General features: G+C 35.6%; 5 protein-coding genes across 8 annotated transcripts in view; all 5 read right to left on the reverse strand.

Annotated features, from left to right (window-relative positions):
• The window catches only part of HOXA3 (homeobox A3), a 44,612-nt gene extending 34,494 nt beyond the window's left edge, over positions 1 to 10,118 (reverse strand). The window contains exon 1 of one of the 3 annotated variants that reach the window (XM_073677892.1): positions 9,990 to 10,118. The gene's annotated coding sequence lies outside the window, so the exon portion shown is untranslated. The remainder of the gene's footprint in view (positions 1 to 9,989) is intronic. The other 2 variants (XM_073677899.1, XM_073677897.1) reach the window with 2 other exon arrangements.
• On the reverse strand, positions 436 to 3,023 carry HOXA5 (homeobox A5). Its single transcript, XM_073677901.1, has 2 exons — positions 1,882 to 3,023; positions 436 to 1,329 (listed from the first exon to the last, which is right to left on the reverse strand). Exons 1-2 carry the CDS (start codon positions 2,723 to 2,725, stop codon positions 1,079 to 1,081), a joined length of 1,095 nt encoding a protein of 364 aa, XP_073534002.1. The 5' UTR covers positions 2,726 to 3,023; the 3' UTR covers positions 436 to 1,078.
• Positions 1,206 to 10,098, reverse strand: HOXA6 (homeobox A6). The gene is made up of 4 exons (XM_073677905.1): positions 9,990 to 10,098; positions 5,504 to 6,174; positions 3,060 to 4,211; positions 1,206 to 1,329 (listed from the first exon to the last, which is right to left on the reverse strand). The coding sequence occupies exons 2-3, from the start codon at positions 5,940 to 5,942 to the stop codon at positions 3,940 to 3,942; spliced, it is 711 nt and encodes a 236-aa protein (XP_073534006.1). The 5' UTR covers positions 5,943 to 6,174; positions 9,990 to 10,098; the 3' UTR covers positions 1,206 to 1,329; positions 3,060 to 3,939.
• Positions 10,119 to 11,758: 1,640 nt separating the features above from the next.
• On the reverse strand, positions 11,759 to 15,055 carry HOXA7 (homeobox A7). 2 transcript variants are annotated; one of them, XM_073677906.1, is made up of 3 exons: positions 14,879 to 15,055; positions 13,486 to 13,797; positions 11,759 to 12,857 (listed from the first exon to the last, which is right to left on the reverse strand). In XM_073677906.1, exons 1-3 carry the CDS (start codon positions 14,961 to 14,963, stop codon positions 12,556 to 12,558), a joined length of 699 nt encoding a protein of 232 aa, XP_073534007.1. In that variant the 5' UTR covers positions 14,964 to 15,055; the 3' UTR covers positions 11,759 to 12,555. The 2 variants fall into 2 exon arrangements, with proteins under 2 accessions (XP_073534007.1, XP_073534008.1); XM_073677907.1 differs by lacking the exon at positions 14,879 to 15,055 and having other exon boundaries at positions 11,763 to 12,857; positions 13,486 to 14,355.
• A 2,913-nt stretch (positions 15,056 to 17,968) lies between these two features.
• On the reverse strand, positions 17,969 to 21,282 carry HOXA9 (homeobox A9). The gene is made up of 2 exons (XM_073676561.1): positions 20,633 to 21,282; positions 17,969 to 19,214 (listed from the first exon to the last, which is right to left on the reverse strand). The coding sequence occupies exons 1-2, from the start codon at positions 21,180 to 21,182 to the stop codon at positions 18,976 to 18,978; spliced, it is 789 nt and encodes a 262-aa protein (XP_073532662.1). The 5' UTR covers positions 21,183 to 21,282; the 3' UTR covers positions 17,969 to 18,975.
• Positions 21,283 to 21,707: the final 425 nt, after the last annotated feature.

Below are 21,707 nucleotides of genomic sequence, written 5' to 3' on the forward strand. Positions count from 1 at the left end.
CTAAAAGATCTTGGGGAACTTATAGGAACCCATCTAGAAACAGAATGCAGACACTATCTTACATAGAAAATGGCTGAGACTGCTTTCTTTAAGATAACAGTTCGTAGATTCACCCCAAAAAAGTAAACAGTATATAAAAAAGTAACCTATTGTCTGAAAATTAAAACCCAAGTTAATAACTAGTCACATTTTTTTACTTATATACATTTTACCATTATACTCTATATGCATAATCTCTCAAAATATTTTTACAATTTTAATTAAATTAATTCATTATTGTGCATTTGTAATTTTCCACCAGAAACATCACCCATACCACATGTTTTTCATACATATATAATTAATCCAACAGCTGCTACCCCAAATAATGATTGGAACACAAAAAAAAATCGGTATTTTCAGTAGAAAGTTTATTTTTTTTCCAGTCATATTTTTTCATGAAAAAAAAAAATTACAAAAAAAAAAATATATAGCAATTGCTTAAACAGCCAAGCTGGACTATATCGTTAACTTTCTGAACAAACACATATTACATACACTTAGCTGCCAGTGCAGCCACTTTACAAGAGGTCGTGCAGAGTCATCATGAGATACAAAAAGGCACAGCTAGGACAGACTGTTAGGGATCACAGTTTGTGTCACTACTCACCACACTAACAACACAAGTCACCTCTACAACATATTATTCACATAGGTAGTATTTTCTGGAAATGTAGGTAGACGCTTTGTAGTATTCAAACATAGTTACACTTCACAAACATTTACAGCTTCTTTTTTTGCAAAATTGAATGCAACACAGAACATTAGAAATAAACAGGGGTTTTTTTTTGTTCTGTTACTTCAAGTAACACATAGCGTTTTACATAGTCAAATAAGTTAAAACATTTACAATTGTCAAGACATTGCCATCCAAAACAAAACATATACATAAAGCAGCTGCAGCTATATTCCTCCGGCTGAAGGGGGGTCATCATGGACTGGATAGTATATGGGGGGGACAAAACAGGTTTCTTCACTGTAGTCACACACAAGAGTCCTAGAAAGTCTATGGTGACAATATTGTAATACTTGAAAACATCTATGGGCGGAATGCCCCCCCTGCAGCTGCCATGCTCATACTTTTCAGCTTATTATCCTTTTTCCATTTCATCCTTCTGTTCTGAAACCATATTTTAATTTGTCTCTCGGATAGGCATAGAGCATGGGCTATCTCAATCCTCCTTCGGCGAGTCAGGTATCTATTAAAATGAAATTCTTTCTCCAGCTCCAGAGTTTGGTAGCGAGTATAAGCTGTCCTAGCCCTCTTCCCCTCTGGTCCTCCTATGTTGTCTATAAAAAAAAATAAAATAAAATAAAAAGGACATCATGCAATTAGATCAACAAATATTAAGATGATCACTCATTTTGACACAATTCAGTTCTAATTAAGGATGGGTTCATTTAATCCATGAATTGGTGGCATCTAATTAGGATAATGTAAAAGATCAAATAAATATAATACACATTAATAATGCAAGTCTTGCAATAACACACACACAGATACTAAACTTGATAGAATGTCTTAAGTCCTTCCTAAATTATACCGAGCTTAGAAATTAATAGGCAGGCGATATAGGCGATAACTATATATATATATATATATATATATATATATATATATATATATATATATATATATAAATGTGCAATTAGATTTTTGTTTACCCTTAAATATAAAGCATAGGAAGGTTTCCATATTGTTCTATAGTCATAACTATGTCTACACTCATGAGCAGCAATTATAGCCCCTGAAAGTTGTATTCTGCCTCCCCCCACCACCCACACACACACATCCTACAGGTACTGAATTGTGGAAATATAATAAGGAGAAGACTTATTTACCATGACTTATGTGCAGTTTTCTCATCCATGGATAGATCTGGGGCTGCACTGAAGAAGCAGGGCTCTGGCCGTTCTGTGAACTTGCCTGGTCGCTGCTGGCTGGAGTGTCATCTTCAGCACCAGAAGAAGAAGCACCAAGCCCTTCTCTGTTAATGCTGGTACTATTGCTGCTGGTACTGCTGGCATTGGACGTGGTGGTGTTGCTGCTGTTGGAGTTAGTTAGAGAGTTTTTGACTCCTTGGTGACTCTCGCTGACAGGCGGGGTGGGCACAGCAGTGCAGGGCAGAGGGTCAGGTGGACTTGGAGAGTGTGAAGACCCTGCAGGTTGGCTATACCTTGGCTCTGTAGAGGAGGTTGGGTTGGATGGGTAATTTCTTGCTCTGTCATTGGCACTAAAGTGGTTGGATGCTGTTCGCCCAACGCTGAGATCCATGCCATTGTAGCCGTATCCGTACCTGCTGGAATGCATGCCTGCTGAATCCCTGTATTGCTCGTTCACCGAGCTGTGATCTCCATAATTATGTAACTGGTAGTCCGGGCCATTTGGATAGCGACCGCAAAATGAGTTTACAAAATAAGAGCTCATTTGTTTTTTGATATGTGTGTGCTTGATTTGTGGCTCTGGGTCGTTTTGTGCGTCTATAGCACCCTTGCACAATTTATGATGAATTATGGAAATGACTGGGACATGTACTTGGTTCCCTCCTACGTAGGCACCCAAATATGGGGTACGACTTTGAATCACGTGCTTTTGTTGTCCAGTCGTAAATCCTGCCTGATGACCTCTAGAGGTAAACTGGTGCATGAGTGGGGGAGCTGGGAGGATGCTGGAGGGGGCGAGCATCCCTGCGCGCTCCCGCAGCTGGCTGCACACTTTTGGTCAGACTCCAGCGCCACCGTCTGGCCGCTTCGCTGTTATTACAAGTCTGTTCACCGAGTTAGAAAAAAAAAGGGGACTGCAGGGCCGGGGTCGAATTGAGGTTACATCCCATTACAGAAAAATTATTGCATTCCCCTCACAGCTTCCATTAGTGAATACCAAATGTACAGGCTGAAGCAGCCACAGTTCACAAACAGGCAGATTAATACCGAGACATTGCACCATAAATGCTGTTGCTATTTATTCCAAAATAAACTTATTTTATTTTCTATCTTATATATATTTATATATATATTACCTATGAGTCTGTAATGGTTGTAAATATAGAAACAGCCTCAAAGGAAATTGGTAGCCTCTCACAGCACTGATGAGATCTTAGCCGATCGCTAATATTTAAGGAATCTTCTAGTTTATCTTCTTTTAGCTAAACTAGCTATAATAATTGTATTCCATGTTTTTTTTCCTTTCCTTAAGGAAAATGTGAAAAGCTAAAGCAAAATATATAGACAATTAAACATATTTATTTTCTCACTGTAACAATGACATTATACTTTAAATTCAATGCAATAATTTAATAAACAAATGAAAGAGATTCTTAGATTGCAATAGATTTGGAGGTATTTTCTCTTCAACAGCCTTTGTGTAGAGACTCCTATGATAAGTAGTAGCCAGAATCTCAGCCATGCTCTCACTGCATTTCCTTTTTTCAGTACGATCGTTGCCTTGTAATCCCGGTTAGCAACAATGAGAGGCTGTAAATATTATTGTTACATTTACAATGCAGCTGACAGTAACATTCTGTTCAGAGACTGCAGAAAACAGGATGACCTCAGATTTCCGGATTCTTTTTGTCCTTCTTTGTGCACAATTTTGTACAAGATCACATTGGTGGCAGATATGGCTACAAACTGTAACAACTGCAGGAGCGGGTTATAATCTTGCTTTGTAGAGAAAGACTGGTGCCCCTTGTTTTATGAGTTCATTAAATTGCATCCATTGTTTAAATTCATACATGAATGTTTTGCATATGTATATACATTTTTCATGAGAATGATATTTATGTTTCACTAAAAATTACATGGTCCCGGCAATGTAGTAAAATGGGTGCAGCAGATCAGATGGGCATGACAATAGTATGGAAGGTGTGGGTATCAGATGAATAAGGGGAGGCCTTCTGACTAAGTGTTGCTGTCAGTGACTTGCTTGTCCTCTGTTGGGTCACTGCTGGGCTGTGAGGAATGAATAATCTTACTTTCTTTCTTCCATTTCATCCTTCTATTCTGGAACCAGATTTTAATTTGTCGTTCTGTTAAGCACAGTGCATTTGCTATTTCAATCCTTCTCCTCCTGGTCAGATATCTATTAAAATGGAATTCTTTCTCCAGTTCTAGAGTCTGGTACCTGGTGTATGTCTGCCTACCCCTTCTGCTGTGGTTCCCATACACTGTACCTGCAAAACAAAAAACCCACACATGATTAAAATCAACACATTGTGCAAACACATTGTAGACACACATCCTCATGCCTTGCAGGGTACAGAGCCCTGCATTGTATGGGGGATGCATTTACCAAAATTAGTGTCAAATAGAAGCGAGGAAAGAATAGAAATGTCATTCTCATTTAATGGGTCTACACAAATACTATATTTCGTGCACTTAATATTGAAAATAATGTTTCTAATGTATTTCTGTGAAGAAAAAAAATGTATTGCTCACGGAACATGTGTAGTGTCTGTGTAAACGCAATATTTCAGGCTAAATAGGAAATTTGAGAAAATGCATTAAAGTGAAAAAAAAAAAAGAAAAAGAAGTGTTTAAAGTCAGAAATGTTTCCATTTAAAACAGTGCAACAGAAGAAATGTGTTCATATCAATCTGTCCTATTTATTAAGATATCAATACACAGACACACATTAAAACATGAATATATATGTGTGTGTGTGTGTGTGTGTGTGTGTGTATACAAACACGTATGTATATGTGATATCAATAGACGATATATATGTGTATGTGTGTCAGTGTGTGTGTGTTTGTGAGTGTGCGTATATACAAACAGGTATGTGTATGTTGTATACATAGGCAATATATGTATTTATATTTACATATATATACATGTGTGTGTGTAGCCCAACTATATGTGTGCGTCAGTGTGTTTATTTGTGAGTGTGTGTCTATATACAAGCAAATAGGCATGTGTATGTTGTATACATAGGCTATATATATTTATCTATATATTTGTGTGTGTAGCCCAAGTATTTGTGTGCATCAGTGTGTGTTTGTGAGTGAGTGTGTGTGTATATACAAACAGGAATGTGTATGTTGTATGCATAGACTCTATAAATATATATATATACATATATATATGTATAGCCCAAGTATATGTGTATATTGTATACATAGGCTATATATATATATATATATATATATATATATATATATATATATATATATATGTATATATATATATATATACACACACATATATACAGCCATGTATACAATGCATGCAATTATGACTATGTATGGGGAATACATGCAATCATGAGGCTGGGTCGTGTTCATTATAGTAGTACTATATGCAAAAAAAAATAATAAAAATATATGTAGTAAAATATGGTATACATTTTTAAATATAGTGGAGCTATAATGAACACGACCCAGCCTCCTGCTTGCATGCATTCCCCATGCTGGCATTCTACATGCTTGCCCAAAGTGGTGCCTCCTTGCACATATTGGGGACTTACCAGTGCATGAGTTGGCTCTCTGCATCCAGGGGTAGACATGGCTACTATACTTCCGGTCAGTTGAGTCTTCATTGAATAATTTGCTTTGTATATTGGCGGATTTGTACTGCTGATCCGCGGTATATTGCAGATACTCCCCAGCATGAACCCTCTTGTTGGCTGTGTAGGTGTTGGGGCTGCTGGTGCTGTCTTTGTCCGGATAGAAACACGATGTCCCATAGTCATAAGAGTTTCGGTTGCAGGCAATGACTGTGTTAGATTGCTGGTAGAAACAGGGCGAAGAATAAGACTTCTCCTGGAGGGGACTTGTCCCATAAGAACCTGGAAAATGCCTTAGAGCATCATAACCAGAGGAGTAGAGAGGGATCTGACCCACAAACGAGTCCTGGCCATTGGGCAGGCTCCCAGCAAAAGTGCTATTCACAAAGTAAGAACTCATTGGCTCTGCACTCTCTAGTCCTGTGATTTGTTGTGTATTAGAACATCCAGCTATAACTATTAGTAGTCATCGAACTGGTTTGTTTCTGGATGGCCAGAAGCCAAAAGCGACACAGGCAAATATAAGCAGCTGATCATTCAGTAGCCAATAGGAAGGAGTTATCATGGTGCTCCCGTGGGATGGGGACTGAGCCTGCAAACTTCCAAGTAGCTCACAGCTTCCCATCCCAGACCTATATATAACATAAATATATATACATCATATTGCATGAAGGTGAGGAATGTGTCTCCTTTACTACAGCAATGAACCAGTGTCTGCAACTTCCCATATATTACTCAAGTAGATGCATAAGAATCACACAGATAATGAAGAGGGATAATCCAGGAGGCGAAATGTGCAAAATTAATTTATAGTTAGACCGGTTGGAAAAAATATATATATATTGATAATTTCTTAATATTTTTTTTTTTTTAGTTACAAAACAATTAAGCCAAATCTTACCTACCATAAAACTTCGCTTATTTTAATTATGCACTTCAAGAAATATACCTCCTAATTTTAAAATATATAGCTACATGCTTAAATATAGTTAGGATGACTATATATGAATATATATATATATAAACATATGCATTATATAGTGCAACAAGTACGAATATATATATATATATATATATATATATATATATATATATATACACACACACACACATACATGTAGTTATAGTTTTCATAGCTGATTTGAGTTCACACAAGACACAATGTAATTAGATGAGTGCTCCTTATAAATGCAGCACAGATATAACCCCTCCTTTCTGCAAATATGCTGGATAAACAAGAGAGATATAGCAATATATACTCTTATGTAACAAATCAGGGACATCATAAATAACAACTTGATTAAAATATTTAGCATTTCATCAATTATGTGGTATTATGTCAAAAACAGACGTATAAAGCTTCTTATCTGAATGTTCTGCAGCGTTTTATGGCCCAAGCTCAGGGATTCTTCAATCAGCCTCTCCCTTCATGGCTATAAACCCTACTGTAAATACCTAGAAGAATGTGAAACTTTGATGCCGTATGGTCTGTAATGGCAGACTAAAATACATCAAGGGAACAAAATACAGCATAATTGAGGATTGTAAGAGTGTCTTGTGCCTCACCGGCCTGTGCATCTGCATTTATGTTTCTTTATTGATCTAACGACAATCGTTAGGAGGGATATATGTATATTACTTCGAAATATATGGTAAAATACAGGATGGGGGAGGGAAAGATCACAACTCTGGTATTTCCTGATTTATTTATTTATTTTTTTCGAAAAAGTGAAAACTATTAATATTTCTGCCTAGCTGTAAATATGTGGGACCAGTTTGTGTAGTCCTTTAACTAAAGTTTTTATAGTCAGGGAATTTATGGGATCAGACAGATTAATAGAAAGAAAGAAAGAAAGAAAGAAAGAAAGAAAGAAAGAAAGAAAGAAAGAAAGAAAGAAAGAAAGAAAGAAAGAAAGAAAGAAAGAAAGAAAGAAAGAAAGAAAAAGATAGCACAAACTTGAGCAGATTTTGGGTGCAATACTTCCTGAGTAATGCGGTTGTCCAACGCAAAATATATAAATGGAAAAAATCAGGCAGCACTCCAGTTCAAGGAAAAATTGTGGACTTTAATCCAGCACCAAGTGGTGCAACATTTCGACCTCACAACACGGTCTTTGTCGCGGTGCTTGACAAAGACCGTGTTATGAGGTCGAAACGTTGTACCACTTGGTGCTGGATTAAAGTCCACAATTTTTCCTTGAACTGGAGTGCTGCCTGATTTTTTCCATTTAGATAGATAGATATGAGATAGATAGATGTGGAGATAGATAAATAGATAGATAATAGATAGATAGATAGATAAAATAGATAGATAGATAGATAAGATAGATAGATAGATAGATAGATAGATAGATAGATAGTGTGTGTGTGTGTGTGTGTGTGTGTGTGTGTGTGTGTGTGTGTGTGTGTGTGTGTGTTTTGTACCCATGTAATCACACGCCAAAGAGCTGCATATTTTTTATGTTACCTTTTTTAATAATCCAATCTATTTTTTTTTATTATTCTTTTCTTCCTGCTTGTTTGTTGTTTGTTTGTTTTTTTTTTTTTTTTTTGCAAAAACTGGAAGCAGCGAATCCAAGTGAAAACCGTGGAATTTATTTACCCATGTGCAAAAAGATAGATGATAGATATATAAAGATAGATAATAGATAGATAGATAGATAGATAGATAGATAGATAGATAGATAGATAGATAGATAGATAGATAATTGTATAAAAAAATAGGAGAAAACGAGAGAAGTGTTTGTTCCTTACTTTAGGCATGTAATTATCTGGGGGCCTGTGAAATGTAACAGGGATACTGAGGCAGACACTTTAAGACACTGCCCCTTCTGTTTCTCTTTTCATCTCACTGCCAAGCAATAAAATCTGCTTAAACCATTAAATCTGAGGTGCAGCAGCCATTTTGAACACGAGATAATAGCGTTCGAATATTTCTAGAATTCTTATTCTAATACAATGAAATCTTGAAACGGAAATACACACAGCAGAGTGTTGTTCACACCATGCGCCAGTAGTGGTTAAATTAAATACTAAACACATTTCATGAGGAATATTCAAAGAAATTAGTGCAGCATTAAATAACATAATTGACGACATACAGGCAGGTGCTCAGTCCTTATGATAAATAGTAATAATTCTGAAGCCAAAATGGCTATTTAATATTCTTCAGATTTTTTGGACACAAGTTGTTGGTTTGTAACTAATACACTTACAGTGAGCAACCATATAGTAAATGCGCAATACTCTCAGAATAATCGCCATTACTACCTATTATATTAGCCAAAGTATACCCAAATTTCATACATATAAAGAATGATCCTTGTATATTTTGCCTATAGAAATATATATATTTTGTTTTAGATACGCAGTCATATTATGATTTCGTGATTACAGACGTATATGCCATCAACCGCCACAGAGTGGCAGCACTGAGACCTCATACTCTGAAAATCCACCTCTCGACGCAGCCCAGCACATAATGCACTGTAATGCAAATTTTATACTTCATCAACAGACAACGCAGAGTAAAGTCAGCCAAACATTACCCTTAATTAATTTATCAAGAACAATGGGAAATCAAAGCATCTCGAGATTTCTTTTTCACTTATAAGCCAAACGAAAACAACAGAACTTTTTCCTGAATTACAATCGATGAGTTTTTGCATCCACAGTTTTTCTACAGTTTTTCCTGCCATAAACTACAGTTTATGACCCATCATCTATTATCTTTGTAAAAGTTTACATTATCGCGCTCTCTATGGCTTTAAACATTCTACAAACCTAAAAACTGCATATGCGTCAATATGGAAAAATGCAGAGTTACAATGTGTTAATGTTATTTTTTTTTTCTATTTAAAACAGCTGTGTTCATTGTATTATAAATGAATGAATGAATGAAGCAACTTTCTCATCAGACAGCTATTATAAAATATTTCAATACTGTATTTATAGAGAGACTTTTACATTACAGCCCATATAAATTGCATTATCATGCGGTAATAGTGAGTATATTCAGTGATGCTTGTATTTATGAAACATGAGAATATATATATATATATAAACATATATGTGTGTATATATATATACATACACACGTATATTAATATATATGTGCGTATATAATAAATATATATGTGTGTATATAATATATGTGTGTGTATATATATATATATATATATATATATATATATATATATATAATCTGTGTGTATATGTGGATATATACACCTATATAAATGTGTGTATGTTCTATTTCTATGCACACAATCTATTTACTGCACATCACTATGATTACACCAGGGTGGTACCTGATAATATGGCAATATGATGGCATTTGATGTGATGTGATAGAGTTGGCTGTGGAGCAGACAGTAAATAGCTGTAGAGTTTATTTGGACTGGGCAATGGAGATCACTGCAAGATGTGAGGGGTGCACATTTCTCACCTTTAGGTTCTGGCTCACAGAAGCCCTTGCCACTTTGACAGCTGTCGCCTTGGCTGCACAGGAGAGGAATTGAGTCCCTTTTGGTGCCAGGAGAAGCAGGAAATTAGCCAGGCTGCAAGTTGAAATTCTGCCACTCTAGTGCTTGGAATTCAGCATGCCACACCTTATTACAGGGGAAGGATCCAGCTCTGCCATCCTGGAGCTCAGTTCTGGGTAGCAGCTCCATAAGAACCTCCAGACACCTAGCTGCCTTATACACAGAGAACCTGGGCTGTGAGCTGGAGATGCAGACAGATCCAGAGCAGGACTGAGCTCAGCTAAAGAATGCAGCTCTATTCTCACAAGGGAAATTATAAAAAAAACTACATGTTCACAGTTACCATCCACATGACCAGCAGCGACCAATGGAGGAACCGAGCAACTCATAAACTTGTATTGCAAAGTTGTAAATTTTCATAAACAACAACGGATTTATAGCCATTGCCTCATCACTGAGAAGAGGCAGGTCTTACAGAGTCGCCATCTTAACTCTCCAACAGTCTCTGCTCAGCCCCAGCTCTCATTACCTACAGGATCTCACTTCTATTCATTACACTATTAGAACAGTATACCAAGGAGATTATATATATATATATATATATATATATATATATATTTACACACTATACACTTTATTATATGTGCGTATATATCAATACACAAACACGCATATGTACATAATGTACATACATATATTTGTCACTTATCTTTCTAATATTTTAGCCTTACGAATACATATTTATATAAAAGCACTCATACACACATAATAAAGTGTATGATGTGTAAATGTCTATACATATATATTTCTAACTATATATTATGTATATATAACTACATACACAAACATAAATATATATATTTGCATATGTATACATGCAGATAGTTTTTGAAGACATACATACACATGTATACGCATATATACAAACATATACACACATATACATATATATTTTTCGTATGTATACATGTAAGTAAATTGTGACTATACACACATATATATACACACACACATATATATACACACACACACACACACACACACACACACATATATTTTGCGTATGTATACATGTAGGTAGATTGTGACTGTACACATATACTCACACATATATATATATTTCGTATGTATAACATATAGGTAGATTGTAACTATGCACACACACACATATATATATCTAAATACACATATATGTATTTTATTATTTATTTGCGTATACATACATGTAGGTAGATTTGGACTATACACACACACACACACATATATATATATAAATACATTTTTTATTTTTTGTGTGTATGCATACATGTAGGTAGATTTGGACTATACACACACACACACATATATATATATATATATATATATATATATATATATATATATATATACATTTTTTATTTTTTTGTGTGTATGTATACATGTAGGTCGATTGTGACTGCACAAACATATATGCTTACAGATATACACATGCACATATATATTTTTTATATATATGCGCATATGTATACATGTAGGAAGATTGTGACTTCCACACATGTGCAAATATATGGATTTTACACACATAAACAGTATGTGTAAATATATGTATGTTTTCATATATTATTTTTTCACTCTTTATCTTACCATGCTCAGAGATATAACAGGGAACATACCTTGAACAAACACGTTTTTTATTGGTAACAAAAGAAAATATATTACGCAAGAACAATATATTTTTAACATTTTTTCTTTTACATATTTATTTGTATTTGTACAGAACTAAGTTTAAAACACTCACAATAACACTGATCACACAAAGACGTGCAAACCGCTAGATTTAGATTTTTTTCATGAGTTGATTTTTTTTTATTACACAAATACACCATGCCATAGATATGACCAAATGTTACCAAAGTAAATCTAGGAACACTGCATATGACAAAGAAACACAGCACATCAATACAAATCCCTGGAATAGAAACAATGTGGTCACTTCAAATATCATTGCACAGAAATGAGACAGACTACTCTGCTAGGAGGAGGACCGCCGACAAGATCAATGCTATTGTGTTTTTAGGGATGCTTTTTTTGTCTTTTTTTTATGCTACCGTTTTGTGGGGGTTTGGATATATAGTGAGAGCACCCAGTGATCAGTTCACATCCCTGTGCAGATTTTCCGGCTGCAGTACAGGTAATAAGTAGCAGAGCTTGCTGTAGGTAGTATTGGAATAGGTAGTAGAAGGTAAAGATGGTGGCTGCTCTGCTGAGTATTGGTGGAAGAATTCCTTATGTGTAATGACTAGGTAGTAGCGACTAATGCACTTGCACAGCGCATTATAATTAGGTAGTACATACATATATATATTCACATTATAGTCATGACTGTGAAATTAATGTATTCTTAAATAATAAAATCACATATTTATTTCTGTCTCCCCCTGCAGGCTGCAGCCCTGTGCTGAAGACTCAGAATATGATCTGCCTGAAAAATAATAAGACAAATAAATACACAATAATGGTTTCCAGTCCATGTTACTGTTCCGGCACTATTTATTCATCGTTGGTCACCTTGTCCTCCTCTTCCTCTTCTTCCTCAGTAGCCGCAGGAGTAGTCGCTGCAGGGGTCTGCTCTCCCGCTTCAGGGCTACCGACATTTTCTTCCTTGTGTTCTTTCTTCCATTTCATCCTTCGGTTCTGGAACCATATTTTTATCTGCCTTTCTGTTAGGCACAAGGCGTGGGCGATCTCTATCCTCCTCCTGCGGGTCAGGTAGCGGTTAAAGTGGAATTCTTTCTCCAGTTCCAGTGTCTGGTACCGGGTGTATGTTTGGCGACCCCTCTTCCTGTCTGGACCTATGTGTTACACACAAATTGTGCTGGAAGTTAGTCATGGGGGCTCGTCATTACACAATATCCCTGTGAGCATTACACCATGAAGGCCTAGGCTCCTGCTAGTTTTATTAAAGCTTAATTAAATATTGTTTCTTTAGAACATTAACTGAATAAATGATTTTGAGACACATAGAATATTTATATAATATCTAGATTCATCTGTTATCTATCTATAATCAACTATCTATCATTATTTATCTATCTATCTATCTATCTATCTATCTATCTATCTATCTATCTATCTATCTATCTCTGACTGTTATACTTTGTAATGAGGTTCTATGGCCTGTACATTCGACTCAGAATTTTCCCTTGTAAATAAAAAAATAGATAAAAAATGTCTCTTTTATTGCTTGCACTGCAAACACAAAACTCAAATGTCTATTCTATGTTTGTTTATATATTTTCTATATTAATTTATACATGTATCAATCCAGTTAATAGGTATTTATTCTCTGTATGGAAAACAAAAAGCAACTGCAATTTCTGAGCCATAGACGCCTGCAATGTAAAGTGACACCTATAAACAGCAGTATTATGAGTTAATGGGGGGCATTGGGGGGGGGGGGGTACAGAGAGTTACCCATACCTGAAGATCTCATCCATGGGTATATGCGGAAATGACTGTCACTCTGAGGGTGTAAGGTAGACTCCTCCGCCTTGTCACAGTTGGCTTTGCCCAGGTCATTGCAGAGAAGCGGAATGTTCTGATCAAAGGTGGAGCAATGGAGGTTATAGGCTTCTGTGCTCAGGCCGTATCCGGGGAAAGGGGTCTGGTACAGCGCACTGTTCACATTGTACAGCCCGGGCATGGATGGGGCGGCTGCTGTAGCTGGGAATGCCCCCGTGCTGGCTCCATAGCTGCTTCTCTGGGAATTAGTAAAGGAACACGAAGTGGCCTCTGTGTTTTGGAAGAGAGAAGCCCCAGTCGTATACTTGCTGAACAGAGCATTCACATAATAGGAAGAAGTCATATTCTTCACCTGTGATTTGTGGTCCGGGTGGCTCCAGTGTCGGTTTTACGAGGTAGCTTGATATATGGAAACATTAAGCCCCCAGATTTACACAAAACCCCATTTTCTTGTGCACTGAGCTTCCCCCTGCACGTGATCTGCGACCATCTGACTCTCGCATCCAATCTGATCCTGCTTTACAGGTGGGAGCGATCTGTGTGCAATGCAGGAACAACACCCATTCTCCTGTGTAACCATCATAATATCCCCAGAATGTGTATTAATAATCCGACACCCCCTCAAAAAAATCATAACCCACATAACCAAGTTATCAGCAGCTTTATCAATGTCTCCCAGATATTTATTCACAAAGTAAACACAACTATGTATCTCATTTAAGTTAGTAAGGACTGAATGATTTAAATGGTTAATGTCCAAAACGAATACAATTTAAAATAATGTTTTTAATAAATACATGGAATTATTATTAATATGTTAGTTGTTATTATTTGGTGTGTTTTTTTTTTTTTTTAAACACACACACATATATACATATATAAAAATAATAGCTATAATATTAAAATTAATTCCATATATATAAAGAGAGAGAGAGAGTGAGATGACTAATTGACTATATATATGTATATATATATGTGTATATATAAGTATAGATACCACTATACATGTATGTGACAACAACCAACAGATAATTGAAAAATTGATCACTTAAGTATGCAGAATTTACAAAAAGAATATTTGCATTCATGGTCCCCTTATATAAGAGTGTGTGACAAATGAACATGACACACATTAAATAAATACTGTTAACATTTTTTTATTTACCAGGCCAAATTAAATACAATCAAAGCCAAGGTAACATTTTTAATAATAATTACCAGGAAACTTTGTCATTAATTCTGGATAATATTTAAGTGAGGGAAATATATAAATATATGGGTCTGTTATTGATTAAATGTGGGTCTAATATTATCATGAGTAATTTCAGTTGATCAGACACTGTCAGTTTACCTGAGCACGAAGTGGAGGCGATTTCAGATGAATTGTTCTGTATGATCCATAAAGAAGTTGTACAGACAAGAATTAATACACACATCCATTGGAAGTAAATGAAAGCACGTTCTTGTGGTCAGGCGCCGGATGAAGTGACTCCTGGTGCTGGGCAGATCTCTGCTCCACACATACAGGTTTTACAGCCTTTATATTGCACATCATAAACTTGAAACATTCAATGGGAATGGCTGCTCCGGAAATTCTACCTTAAAAAGATACAGCTCTGCTCATCTGTTCTACAAAGGGATCCCAGGCTCTGATCTCTGCTTTCCCAGCATATTTCCACGGATTGTATACATTGTTTACTAGTAAATATCGTATGGACAACACATTGAGCTTTTTCCTTTCATATGTGCGAGTGTTAGCATACTACTACGACTAATATTACTGCTACAAATACTAATATTACTACTACAAATAATAATAATAATAATAATGCTCTCATTTACACTCCTTCAAAATAAAACAAAACACTATATATATATATATATATATATATATATATATATATATGTATATATATATATATAAAATATATACATACATAAATATATCATAAAATATAAATAGTTGTAAATATTATATGTAATTATTATAACATATTTACAAATATTTTGATAGGGAGATAAATAAATACGTACAAGCTTCACCTAGTAGATACCTCGTGGAGGCCCAGGAAAAGTGCAAAGAAATATGATAGTATAAATGAGAGGCTGGGGCCTCTCTATTTTTTTTTTAATTATTATTATTATTTGTCCACGTTGTACTATATGTAATATTTCAAAACATCAATAGTTAGTTCACTTCTAACTGGAGATAGATAGATATATATTTTTTTTACTTAATATTAAAAGCTACAAATATTTTTCCTCTTATGTGAGAAAAAAAGCAAAAAAAAAAAAGCAAATGCCTGCTAGAAATAACAAAATAAAATATGTAATAATGAAATATGTTAAAAATATAAATATATTTATGAGAGAAAAAAATCTAACATCTAACAATATCATACAAATGCCACTCGTCTGATTAAATATTTATATTTTGTCCTCCTAATTGTATCAATTTATTAAATCTGCAGCAGCTACATAAGAAAAGATTAACTGTTTAAAGCAAGGCCGTGGATTATGAAATAGATAGATAGAAGTAATGTTACCAGTATGAACACGGCATTAAAAGAAAAATTCGAAATTTTTCTTCTTTAAAATGTGTCCTTAAAAAAAAAACACAGTGATATCACTTAAATACTAAAATGTATTTAGGAAAAAAATTGACAAAATAACAATTTCTTACATTGATTCAATGTAAAAATAACCCGAATAGAATAATATAAATATTACTCCCCCCCCCCCCCCTCTCCCCACCACCACCTCAAGAACAAATGGCAGACCAAGCACAGAAACACAATTCTATTGGTTATGTGGAGCTATGCTGCCATCTGCTGGTGACATATATTATGTGCAGGTATTTTGAACATTAACCAACTAGTGTCTGTTAAAATGGAGCTGCCAGTTTAGGTCGCTGTATTAAGCATCCTAAGGTTATTTTGCAAGAAGAACTTGCACAAAGCTAGAGTTTTGAGAGTTACAGAACAATGAAAGACAGTTATTTCCGCTCTTCGCATTATCTCAATCCGCCAGACAAAACAAATGAAAAGGCTTCTGTAGAAAATCTTAATTGCGGCTGGACAGCTATAAAATCATTAGGAGGCGAATTCCAGACAGTTTGCAGACCAGCCATATATTACACACGTTTTGTGACCATTCTTTGAAGTTCCTTTCTGTCTGAAACAACAGAGGGCGTCCCAACAGCCCTCTCTCCGGAAAGCCTGCAATTATTTCTTCTGCTTCTCTCATTTTTACAAAGAGTCAATTACATTTTTCTCTAACAGCAATATAGAAACAGATGCTGCATCCACTCTATCTATCTATCTATCTATCTATCTATCTATCTATCTATCTATCTATCTATCTATCTATATATATACATACATAGATATGAAACAAACAGACCGGTAACAATCTTGGCATGTCATCCAGGTTTTGCTGAGAAGCCTGGAGCGGTTTACACTCCATAAATGGTTACAGCAGTAATTTTCTTTTATTGCACTATATGGCCCAGAGTTTTCCTAAACGACATCCTCTCCCTCTGTCTGGACTTGTTTCTTGATTTGACTTATTTTACCATCTTTGCTTTCAAACTATGCAATTTCTGTGTGTAAAAAATGCTTTAGAAACTGATGTTTAGGCGGAAAATTTCATTCTAAATATTTGAGCACCAAAGGAGCAAATAACAACCCATTATTTTTTTTTTTAAATAGGAGAGTTTAAATGAATGGGAAAAAAAAAATAAATAAATGTGTGTGTATGTGATATTTGGTGTGTATATATGTAGGGTGCATGTGTGTGTGTGTATGTGTGGTGTGTGTATATGTGAATGTGGGTATCTGTATGTGTGTGGCATGTGTGCATATGTGTTTGCATGTGTGTGGTGTGTGTATGTATATATATGTGTGTGTGTGTGTGTGTGTGTGTGTGTGTGAGTATCTGTGTATATGTGTGTATGTGTGTGTGGTGTGTGTGCATGTGTGAGTGTGTGTGGTGTGTGTGCATGTGTGTGTGTGTCGAGGGGTATATTCATATTTTGTAAACCCAATCTATATTTAAGATAAGTTAAATATAATAAGTTATTATTTAAACAATTAATTAAGAAGAATTAATAATCTTAATTTTCTGAGAAAAATATATAGAGTGGAAGGTATGCTGATATGTCAGAATTAAATGCGGAAAACAAATGTTTATTTTGTGCATCATCTTAATTCCAGTAAAGTTTACTGAAAATCACATGGAAACCACAAATAACACAACCTAACCACTCAATATATGTGTCTCTGTGCATGTACATACATGTATATATATACACACACACATACACACGTATATCCATAATCAGACATAATAACAGATACAGATTATAGATTTCAAATGGGAGAAAAAAATAATAGTGATATAATGTTCTTTTTTTTTTTTTAACCAGGAACATAAAATGCCATATCACAACTAACAAAAATATTTTTATTTAAAAAAAAAAAAAAAAACGGAAAAAAAAGATAAATATAATTTCAACACAACAATTTGGTCAACAGGTCATGAGGTAACTATTTCAAATATATAGTAGGTTCAGCATAAATTATTTGTATTGTTTAGAGATAGAAATATACCCAATGTATTTCTTTTTTATTTCCTGTGTATAATTTATTATTCTTAATAAATTTTACTTCAATACAGTGAACACGAACATAACACAAGCCATAGGTAGTAAAACCTTCACTCACCATATATATATTAATCCACATATATGTAGATCTCCCCCCCCCCCAAAAAAAAATCTCCTGGGCTCCAAAATATTTCAGACCCCCCAACTTCATCCCACCTCCTGCATATTTCCTTGTGGACGAAAACCCTTATATACATCTCTACAATTCATTAAAAATTGTTGAATACTGTGATTGCCAATAACTGAGGTTAATTTTTTTCTAAATCAATTGGAGGTGAGTGGACTGGATATAGGGGAATATAATAACATTGCAGGCTGGTACTACAGACCTAGCGTTATATTAAAACAACCTGAGTTCAATGTAGTCCTAGTTTTGTACGACATTCAAACACATAAATCAGGTCACAACTAAAATAAAACACATAATTCAAGTATAGCAGCAGAGGCTCCCGCTGCCCAGAGAACACATAATAAAATAATAATAATTAGAATAAACCCTACATTTTTTAGATCTAGTCTGTACAGTCAGTATATAGTTGTGCACAATGGTAAGGTAGTTTACTTGTAGAGCAGAGCAGGTAGATTACTTGTATCCCAGCCCACTTCTAATGCCCCTTTGTGTTGTTCATAAAATAATTTAAGAAATTAAGTACCTCTTGGATAGCTCTGGTTAACCAAGGCTGTGGCGGTACTTGATTTGTTAGCATGATATACAGGAGGGAGAAACACATGAGGCCTCAATACAGTAGCATCCTATTGTTTGTGGCTCCATTTTATAGGATTCAATCGTCCTTTGATCGATCCTTATTAATTTTTTTCATTTTCATTCTTCTGTTTTGGAACCAAATTTTAACTTGTCTCTCCGTGAGGTTGAGCTGCCTGGCCACCTCATACCTCCTGTCCCGGGTAAGATACATGTTAAATAAAAACTCCTTCTCAAGTTCCAGTGTTTGATGCTTGGTATAGGGACACCTTTTTTTCCTGGTGGATCTTGCATGGAGCCAATTAGCAGCTGGATTGTCTAGAAAGAAAGGACATTTTTGAAAAATACTTTTTTTTATGGCTTTTACTTTACATCATATATACATCAATAAAAAGTCACATCCATGCCTTAAACAATATATGCCATATGCATATATGTTAAAATATAAATGTCTTCTATAAGAATTGATAGACACACAACTATTAAAGCCATACATCAAAACTGATAAATGTCCAAAACAATATTTGCCCCTTGCATCGACAACTACACTTCTATCAATGCCCGAGAAAATGCATTTATAAACAGACAACTCAGTGCCCTATAAAATGTATTATACACAGACAACTATCAATGCCCTAGAATATACATTTATACACAGACAACTATCAGTGTCATATAAAATGCATTTATACACAGACGACTATCAATGTCAAAGAAAATGCATTTATGCACAGATAACTATATGCCCTATGCATTAGTACAGAGAGTGTTGCCAATGCTGTGTAATATTTTCATATGCATGAATACACAGACTGCTATAATGCATGCTCTATGCCCCTGAACATAAATTTATTTTTATGCCCACCATGACACATACTCACAAAGTCATTAAGAAGTTTACTAAAAAATCTCAAAATGCTATAATCTATACTAATCAACACCTGGACTGCTACCTGTGTCCTCTACAAGCTATAACATGCATCCATATATTAGATACCATATGAATGCATACCATGACAATGTCCAATGTAACATATGAGTTCTGCATTAATGCATCTATGGTTAGAAATATTATATATGACATATGCCTGAGGTATGAGTACACATACTACCATACATTCCCTATACACTATATGTTTAATGCATAAAAACATATTTATATTAATGCAATAACAATACATTCTGTATTATATTATATATCTACTATGGATTTATACATTACATAGATTGTTTCCAGGACCATTTACTAGCCAAGCCTTGTTCCCATACTACTGCCATACACAACCATATTCCTAGACTACTATGCAATATCAAATACTATGAAAATTCCATAGATATAACACATCATGATACAAACCAGGATCCATTCATCTATAAAAAAATACTTTAAATAACCCCTTACTTAATGATGCCCACCGAATTTACACCGAATATTGCATTTCTCCTATTATATACTAGCCCACGCCCACAGAGCTGTAAAATGCTTTACTATATCCCCTCAATGGTGATCATGGCTCCATGTCTATGCATTGTGAGCCGCCATTGCCCTGCAAACATCAATGATTCAGCGTCCATGCCAGGGCACAAACTTTCTTTCCATTTATGTTGTATTCTGAGATATAACCTGACACTTAGAAGCCTGATGAGTCTTAGTCTCCAGCAGCAGCACTCAGTGCACATTACAAGACCCTTCCTTGCTCGCCTCCATAGCTCATCAATGATTGCAGTAGACTTACTTGGGTCAATAGGAGGTTTTTCCCCATTTGTTAGGTTCTCTCCAGTATTGGCAGCAAAGGCAGCGTCGTTACTTTGCTTCTCTCTGTCAGCAGGAGAGCCACAAGCATAATCAGACAAAGACAGAGTGTGAGCATCAAACGTGGTACAGTCCCCCCTCCTGCCTGAGAGAGGCTCAGGTTTAATACCGTAGTGCCTGCTTGAGGATAAGCCTGGGAACGACAATGATCCGGCCATGGGCTCCAGCCAGGAGCGCATATACCTGCCATCTGAGGCTGCTATGGGTGCCTGGTGGTGCACATAAGGGTGGTACACGCTGGAGACATTACTGGCAGGCTGAGGATGGTGCACTGGATTCCAGGGGCTGCTAAACATGGACGATTTAGATTGAAAGCTGCATGGAGTGTACTCAGGGTGTTCAGTCCCCAGTGCAGCCTGTCTTGTTGGTTGAGCTAAGGAGCCAGAAGCAAACCTGGACTGCACCAGCTCCTCACCCTCATGGATCAGGAACGAGTCCACATAATAATTGCTCAGAGTCCCAGAAGTCGTCATTGCTATGATGAGAGCAGGACCTGCTGAAATTATGAAACTGCAGATTTCATGTAACAACTTGGTCCTACAAAGAAGTACAGTCACCTAATAAGTTGCAGGCAGGACTGGCCTCCTATTGGCTGCCAGGGCCATGTGACTCAGCAGCAGAACAATAAGGAATAAATCAGTCCGCAGGCTATTAATGGCTCACTGTTTTCCAGTCATCATTTTTATAGCAAAGCCATATGTTTTTATGCAAAAGGATATCGAAGTTATACAATATTGTCCCCTTTAATTGTGGCCAAGTCAGATTAAAAGATCCAAATTTCCTCCTTTTCTACCATTGCAGGGACTATTTTACATCATTATTAATCACACAGTAGGATGTAGGTGTTCTCTACAGTCCTTCATCGAAAAGCAGCCCTAGACACATAGATATAAAGTAAAGACCCATCCCCTCCATACACACAGGCATCAGTGCAGTAGATGGGATTTAATATGTTTCACTTGCGCTGCTTACAAGCAGTTGTTACATTTTACTGTTGA

Source organism: Phyllobates terribilis, unplaced genomic scaffold, assembly GCF_046119375.1.
Source record: "Phyllobates terribilis strain yellow unplaced genomic scaffold, ASM4611937v1 Scaffold_4__5_contigs__length_816908805, whole genome shotgun sequence".
Lineage (NCBI taxonomy): Eukaryota > Metazoa > Chordata > Amphibia > Anura > Dendrobatidae > Phyllobates > Phyllobates terribilis.